General features: G+C 32.1%; 1 protein-coding gene across 2 annotated transcripts; it reads right to left on the bottom strand.

Moving 5' to 3' along the window:
- Nucleotides 1-12: 12 nt before the first annotated feature.
- Nucleotides 13-7,804, bottom strand: LOC126742411 (dual specificity protein kinase TTK). 2 transcript variants are annotated; one of them, XM_050449064.1, is made up of 7 exons: nucleotides 7,639-7,804; nucleotides 7,212-7,583; nucleotides 6,705-7,149; nucleotides 6,036-6,310; nucleotides 756-919; nucleotides 481-698; nucleotides 13-417 (listed from the first exon to the last, which is right to left on the bottom strand). In XM_050449064.1, the coding sequence occupies exons 1-7, from the start codon at nucleotides 7,656-7,658 to the stop codon at nucleotides 133-135; spliced, it is 1,779 nt and encodes a 592-aa protein (XP_050305021.1). In that variant the 5' UTR covers nucleotides 7,659-7,804; the 3' UTR covers nucleotides 13-132. The 2 variants fall into 2 exon arrangements, with proteins under 2 accessions (XP_050305021.1, XP_050305022.1); XM_050449065.1 differs by having other exon boundaries at nucleotides 6,036-6,301.
- Nucleotides 7,805-7,889: the final 85 nt, after the last annotated feature.

Genomic DNA, 7,889 nt, shown 5'->3' with positions numbered 1-7,889 from the left:
AAGAAAAGTCTGTTTACTAAGTAAATAATATATTAAATTCTTTGTTGGTATAAAAATATGCAAGTATTTAATACAAAACTGGGCTTAAGATGAATTAATTAAAACGGGTTTACTACTCTAAAAAAATACTCATCAATAACTATCACAATTACCAATAATCTTAAGTAGTTCCTCGTATTCTAAAATGAGCTCGTCTACCGACGGCCTGGCCTTAGTATCGTACCTCAAACATCTCTTAATCGTGTTTAATATTCTAGGGGACACCGTTTGGTTCTGCGGAAACTTAATTTTGTGATCAGGGTTCGTTATGGCGGCTAACTTGGCCCACATTTGGCTGATATGCTGGAACGGAGTTATTCTATACACCAGTTGGTATAAAATGCAGCCCAAGGACCAAACGTCCGACTTAAAATGTACCTAAAAAGAACCCAAAAGGGTCCAAATCAGTTTTTTTTTTTTACGAAGTGCAAACGCACTGACCTTAAATTTAGGTTTGCCATAGTTCGGACTATCAACGTTCCCGCTAGTTTGATGACTAAGCGCCTCCGGACTAATATAGTTGCAAGATCCCTCCTGGGAGTGTTTAAACACGCACGTCATACCGTCCTGAACTTTGCTCGCTATCCCGAAATCAATCAGTTTCAATCCGCCTTCTGATCTTAAAAAGTTGGCGGGTTTTAGGTCTGAATGTATAACGCCTGGAATAAAACCATAGTGAAAAAAGAGAGAGAGTGAAAGACGTGACTAAATGGCACCTTTTGAATGGATTTGTTTAACCGCATACAACATTTCCATCCAGTAGAAGAGCAACATGTGGGTGGGCAGCTGTGATTCCTTGACCGCCAACTGCTTTAATATTGAGCTCAAGTCTTCGCCGCTCTTTTCTAATACTATCAGTAGTTTTTCATCTCGGATTTCACTAAAAAATTTAAGGGAATGAGGTTATGGTCGAGTTTGGACTAAGCAAACCCTGTTTAGTTTCATGGTTTTCTTATAACTTGCATATGTCATTCCAGATAGTGGCAATTAGTCCAGAAGTATGAAATGGTTGCAAAAAAAGATTTACTTAAAAACATGTTTAGTATAAAATGAGTTGAAATGCGTGGAATATGAAAGAAATTTATTTAAAAGTAGGTACTCTAAAAAACCCAGAGAGTGGCGTAAATTTATTTATTTATTAGAAAAACTTTATAAAAACATTATAGTCATTACATGTAAAGTAAACAAAAATTAAAAGAAAGAAGAAAAACAAAAAAGAACAATAAAACCAATATATAACACAAAACTAAACCTAAGTACAGTCTATATTAACTATATAACATAAAAATGCCTTTTTTTGTATTACAACTTAAACCGTTTCCTGATTTCCAAATTTCTTTGGCCTTAATATTAAATATATCAATATCTTCCAAGACATTATTACAAATTCGTAATATATTACTTATTAAAGACATATTACAATTATTTGTATAAAATAAATTCTTCATCTAGTCTTTGGCACCATACAGAAAATATACTCAATTAATTCACAATTCTTGTATTTAATACTGTTCACAATAAAATATATGAACAATACGGCCTGTTTCTGTTTTCTAGCTCAAAGCATTTGGAATTCAAAAGTCTCCAACATTGTATGATACCATGTATGGATGCTTTATTTTTTTCTGACATAAAAAAAACGTTTCCGTACTCTTTCAATCATGTCTGAATGTAACGTTGATGTTGGTGACCAGATATTTAAAGTATACTCTACATGAGGTCTCACAGTGGCATTATAGAGTTTTATTATAGTGCTAATTTGGAAATTCCTTCCTGTTACAAAACCCAAGACACAGTAAGTCTTATTAACTATTTCAGGGTAGTGACAGTTAAACCTTGTATTGCTTAGAAATGTTACTTCCAAATCTTGGACCGAGTATCTTTAATAAAGTAGTTTGCTTTGCGAGTATAAATGACCACTGCACATTTTTTTACATGAATTGACAACTTATTACTTTTACACCAATCAACAATAGAGAATAGATCACTTTTTAATTTGATGGTATCCTCCTTGACAGATATCGTTTTTATATAGTTTGAAATGATTAGCATATAATAAACTTGCAGATGAAGAGATATAATCAGATAAGTCATTAATAAAAATTAAGAACAGCAAGGGACTAAACCTGCTACCCTGAAGTTGAGATATATTATTTGAGAAACAATTTCCAACCGTAACCTGGTTGGTTCTCAGTGGCGTGCAAACAATGTAGGCAAAAAGGCATTGCCTACCGTAGCAATATTTGTAAAATTAGAGAAATAAATTACAATATAATATTCACTTCTTCCTTTTATCAGAAATATCAAATATCATTTTCATCTGCATTATAAAGCAAACATTTCCAGGAATCCAAAATAGTGCAATCTTGCTTTTAAGCGCACTTGCTATTCCCCATGTAGGTGGCCCATATATGCGGGCTTCGTAAGGTGGACATTGCCTTGATATGAAAAATATATGGAGATGCGAAGGCAGCACCTATTATAGCGCTTATACGCGACAAGCGAACGAAATTAATTAAATTAGATTTTGTTCTAAAAAATTACCACGTGTAGTATAGACTCGATGGGCCTATAACTCCAGAACTGTAAACGTAATTTTCAGTGAAGTTTTTAATTTGAAAAACCTATTTAATGATATGCTTGATAATCAATCAAACTGGGATGGGGAGAATCTTTCGGCAGCTAGAATATATTTATTGACACTAGAAGATTTTGAATTCAATTATTTTTTGGAAATTTTCAATCAAATATTTGTTCAGACGGATGTACTGTATAATATAATATAGTCGAAACTATCTGATATTGGCTATTGTATTAAACAAAATGAGAGTTTCTAAGCATTTTTGGAGAATTTCTCTTCATAGAATTCGAAAAAATATATAGTAAATGTGCGAATGCTTATGGCGAAACGAAAAATGGATGATGTTAAAACGCATTACAGGCGAATTTTCAGAGAAATAGTTGACAACATCAAAAGCGAAATTGATGATCGCTACAGGGAAATTAGACTATTAGATTTTTTCCGTCTTTTGAATTCTGATTGTTTCGAAACTTTTAGAAATAAATTTCCAGATGAAATATTCAATGGATTAAAATTGAAATACGGACAAAAGTTTGATTTTGAGAGATTGAAAAATGAGCTTAATTGTTTGTATTCATTATCAGAATTCAAAGGCATGAATGCTTATGAAGTCACACGTTTTTGCCAGGAAAAAAAAATGTGCGAAGTGTTCCCTCAATTAATCAAATTAGCAAAATCAATCGTAACAATACCCGCTAGCTCGGTATCTGCAGAACGTTCATTCTCTGGATTAAAACGCATCCACACGTATTTACGTCATACTCAAGGACAAGAACGGCTTAGCAGTTTATCAATAATTTCCTTGGAGAAAGAACTCTTGCTAGATTTAAAACGTAAGTCGACTTTTTATGATGATGTTGTCAATGCATTTTTGGTGAAAAATCGTATTGAACTAATTTATAAAAAATGATTGTTTCTGTTTCTCAGTTAGTCAGACATTTTTAAATAAATTTGTGTAAATAAAGACAATGTTCCACTTCATTAAGAAAACGATTCTTCTCGACGATTTTCTAATGGTAAGTACATTTAAAAAAATTATGCTACCTTATTGCCTAGTGCCTACCCTACTCTTAATGCCACTGCACGCCACTGTTGGTTCTCCCTGTTAAATAGGATTTAATTAAATTAAATGCCTTTTTTGATAAACCAAAACTAACCAATTTATTCAACAGTATACAATGATTTACTTCATGCAATCAGTTTACATGACATCTAACTGCTCTTTCGACTCAATTGCTTGAGAGAATACAGACACAGAAAAAACACTTTAATAAATTGAATAACAAGGCTTTGATTATTTGTTTTTTTATTTATCCAATAAAAATTAATGTTCATTTAATTAATTATATTTGAAACAATTAAGAAGAAATTATTGATGCTATTACAAGTATTATATTCAGAACATATCAAAATAGTTATTCACTTAAAATATATTGTTATTATGTAAATGATTCTATATTTTTAAAACTAAGGGTAATCTGTACTTCTTTGAAAAAAACAGAAATTATTGTGTTTAAAGCTTATGTAATCAAGAAAAAATTTGCAGTGTTTATTGCAATGGCAACTAAAGTTAGGGGAAATTAAAAGTGTCGTAGGGTGAATTTCAATGTTCTCTTCGCCTTAAACAATACTGTGATCGCCGCAATATCGTTACCATTATTTCAATGCGACCTATAATTCAATTTAACCATAGCTAAAATTAAAAACGCCCACTTTCATTTCGGTATTCGGCAATGCCGGCGTGGAACAACAGGCTTCGGTTTAGGTTTCAATGCTTGTGTGTATCGGTTCCTGTGTCAGTACATAATTATTTTATTCTGTGAGTACATTATTTTTTATATAATACCTAATATGAATAATTTGCTGGTGTCCTGGGGGTTGGACTCCTTGAATCAAATCTTTGCAGGTAGGTTAAATTATATGCTATTTTTGTTAAAAAGCTATATTTGTTACAGTTTTCGAGCTCCGATAGGACCTTTACATTTATTATAGCCTGTGTTATTACACCAAAAAATAATGTTATGTTTGTAAAAAAGAGGTTAATAAAAAAGGTAACCTTATATATTTTTGTTTTATTTGATTAGAAACTCCTGTTCTTCAGCTCAGGGCTTGGATTTTCGACTCCTCTCAAATTTCGTGTCTTTCGTATGGAACTAAGTCAAAATTGTATAAAAATTAACGATTCGTATTTCAAAAATTAAATATCTGGATCGTTAATTGTTATGCAATTTTTGACTTGGTTTGCATACGACGATATTTGAATGGATTTGACAATCCAAGCTTAAATATTATTAAAATAGACTTTAAACTAATAATTTTCAGTCATGTCCGAATGTGACGTTGATGTAGTTGACCAGATATTTAAGGTATATGCCAATGTCTCACAATGGCATTATAGAGTTTTATTATAGTGCTAATTTTGAAATTCCTTCGTGTTATAAAACCCAAGATAAGACTTATTAACTATTTCAGTGTAGTGACAGTTAAACCTTGTATTGCTTAGAAATGTTACTCCCAAATCTTGGATCGAGTATCTTTAAAAAGTAGTTTATTGCCTTGCGAGTATAAATGACCACTGCACATTTTCAACTTGCAGATGAAGAGATATAATCAGATAAGTCATTAATAAAAATTAAGAACAGCAAGGGACTAAACCTGCTACCCTGAAGTCGAGATATATTATTTGAGAAACAATTTCCAACCGTAACCTGGTTGGTTCTCCCTGTTAAATAGGATTTTATTAAATTAAATGCCTTTTTTGATAAACCAAAAGAAACCAATTTATTCAAAAGTATACAATGATTTACTTCATCAAATGCCTTATTACAATCAGTCTACAGATTCCTATTTAATGCACAAGTTAAATAGATAAGCTAGGGGTTTAATTAAAAATTCAGCACAATCTTTATGAATATACAGAGTAAAATTGAAATTTAGTCCAAATGCTTGGCCCAAATCAAAAAAAGACCCTACATAGCTCTTTGCCTAGTTTTAATGTTCAATGAATTTTCAGCATAGTTTGTCTTGTAAAAAGGCACATGGAAGTACAAAGAAGTACATGGAAAAGTACATGTCTTGCATATAAAGTAACTTGTGAAGTGAAACATGGACAATATATGCTTGAATGGACCTACAGAGAATTTGTAAGTCATTCTGCTTTCTTCTAGCTGATAAGGTTCCAAAATCAAGTATTAAGCAGAGAGTCTTAAAATAAAATTCTTGACCACTGTAAAACCTGTAGTGAATGTACTTGCAAAGTTTCTGCATCCTTTCCAGTCTGTGGATATAAAATATAATATACTCCAAGTGGGTTCTGACAAATGCAAAGTACAATGAAGGTACTGTGATTAAAATTTTTAGTACTTTATTTAATGAATCTCAATAACTTATTCTAAAAATATTCTCATATACTTACTAATCATACAATTTGATAATTCTATCACAATCCTGTAGGGTTTCCAAAAGTTTCACTTCATTGACATAGCCCTCGGCAGTATTATGATCTGCCAAAGACACCAATTTAATGGCCACATCCAGATGTTCTTCCTTATTAAAACCGTAAAACACCTCTGAACTGCCGCCTTTGCCCAACATTTTTAGTATGACATATTCTATGTTGTTCACACAAATCCGGTTAAATCTATCCTCCGAGGAGTAGATCACTGGTTTTGGTTGAGCAATCTGGAAAAACTATCCGATAATAACTATAGCCTGTTGGTGTTATCAATAATTTTGCTAAACTATTTAAAGAGCAGATTAATGAATGTTTAGGCAGATTAAAATCATAATAACATAAATATCAGTCTAGAGCAATCTCGAGTAGTCATTTCCATATTATTATTTTTGTTAATTATTGGTCTTTAAGAATGTTATATATATCCATAATTGGGTTAAACAGTATTTTATTAGTGGCATTTAGTTGTACTTGAATTGTAAATTTTAATTTTTCTACATGCACAAACAGATGTTTACTCATCTAAGTGGATAGTTTGTATGGCATCTTGCACAATACATATTACCCAATAAGTATTTTGTATTTCAATTTTTCTTAAATAAATAAATAAATAAAATAAAGTTTACTTACCCTTTGACTGTCTGATAGTTCCGATAAAATGCTACTCTGGTTACCCCCTGGGGTACCTCTTGCTGTATAAACAGGTGCAGCTTTTCCAGAATATATTGTAGTGGTTACTAATGGTTTGTTTATAGGAGTCTTAAATAGTGGCTTACTAAAATGGCCCTTATTCATTGGAGTCTTGAACATTGAAGGTCTTTCTGATTTATTAACTGATGTTGGTATAATGTTGATTTTCGGGGTCACATAGTTGAAAAGTTTTTCTTTTTTTTTGATCGGGGTGTGCAAGGATAAAGCAGAAAAGTCCAAGTCGAAACTGTCATTTTTACTCTTATCCTTGGATTTGTTTAGTGGTTCTGTACTAATGCACATGTTTTCCTTGTTTTTGATTGATAAGTTTGTCTTTTGAGCCGAGTATTTTATTGCATTTTCTGGAACAGTTTCTAAGAAATGGCTAAACAAAGTAGATTAATTATTATTAGCTTAAATTAAGTTCCTGTGAACTACCAACTATACCTTAATTGCCTTTGACTGGGCTTTTCAAACCTTACAGGGGTATTCTTGGAGACACTTTTATTTGCATGAATACCATTTAAACTTGTAAATATATCCTGACTATGACTTCCTTCTTTCTCATTTACTCCTTCCTTACTTAAATCCTCCTCTCGTTTGGAACTATAATTGCCATCGACTTCTTCAGTCTTATTGGTAACCTCAGTGGGTTTCGGTGAAGTTTGATCACTAAAACTCCTATTTAAAATTGCATGTTCCGAGGTATCATCTTCGGCCTCAGATTCCTCACTATAAGAGGAGTCTTGCATTTCATTCCTGATCGCCTCGAGGTTAAGAGGCGTCAGGTTGAACCGTTTTCTGCCAGGTACAATGTCTCTAAAAGGGATTATAAATAAAAACACTATATTTTAAAAATTACTTACTTATATACCGCCATTTGCTAGTGCTCATTGTGTCCAATTACGTACGGAAACTTATGAGAATATTACATGTAGTATTTAAAGATTGTTTTTTTTTTGTTTAAATTTCAAATACTAAAGTGGAATTTTTAAAATCAAAACAAACGGCCAAATTAAAATAGCTGTCAATGTCACTTAGTGGCGACACCTGCAGGGTACCAAACATAATTAAAGAGAGACAAAGTCAGAAATCTTCTCTGAAAGAGATAAATAGAGCTGACGT

Source organism: Anthonomus grandis, chromosome 11 (assembly GCF_022605725.1).
Source record: "Anthonomus grandis grandis chromosome 11, icAntGran1.3, whole genome shotgun sequence".
NCBI classification, from domain to species: domain Eukaryota; kingdom Metazoa; phylum Arthropoda; class Insecta; order Coleoptera; family Curculionidae; genus Anthonomus; species Anthonomus grandis.
The sequence above is the reverse complement of the archived record's forward strand: the minus strand, read 5'-3'. Positions and strand labels throughout refer to the sequence as shown.

Bases quoted from the DNA above. Each gene is read 5' to 3' on its own strand.
- LOC126742411 (XM_050449064.1), bottom strand. From the start codon at position 7,658: ATGAGCACTAGCAAATGGCG. The intron at 7,584-7,638 runs GTATATAAGTAA...AATCCCTTTTAG, and splicing joins ATGAGCACTAGCAAATGGCG to AGACATTGTACCTGGCAGAA. The intron at 920-6,035 runs GTAAGTATATGA...TAAATTTTTTAG, and splicing joins ATTATCAAATTGTATGATTA to TGAAATCCGAGATGAAAAAC.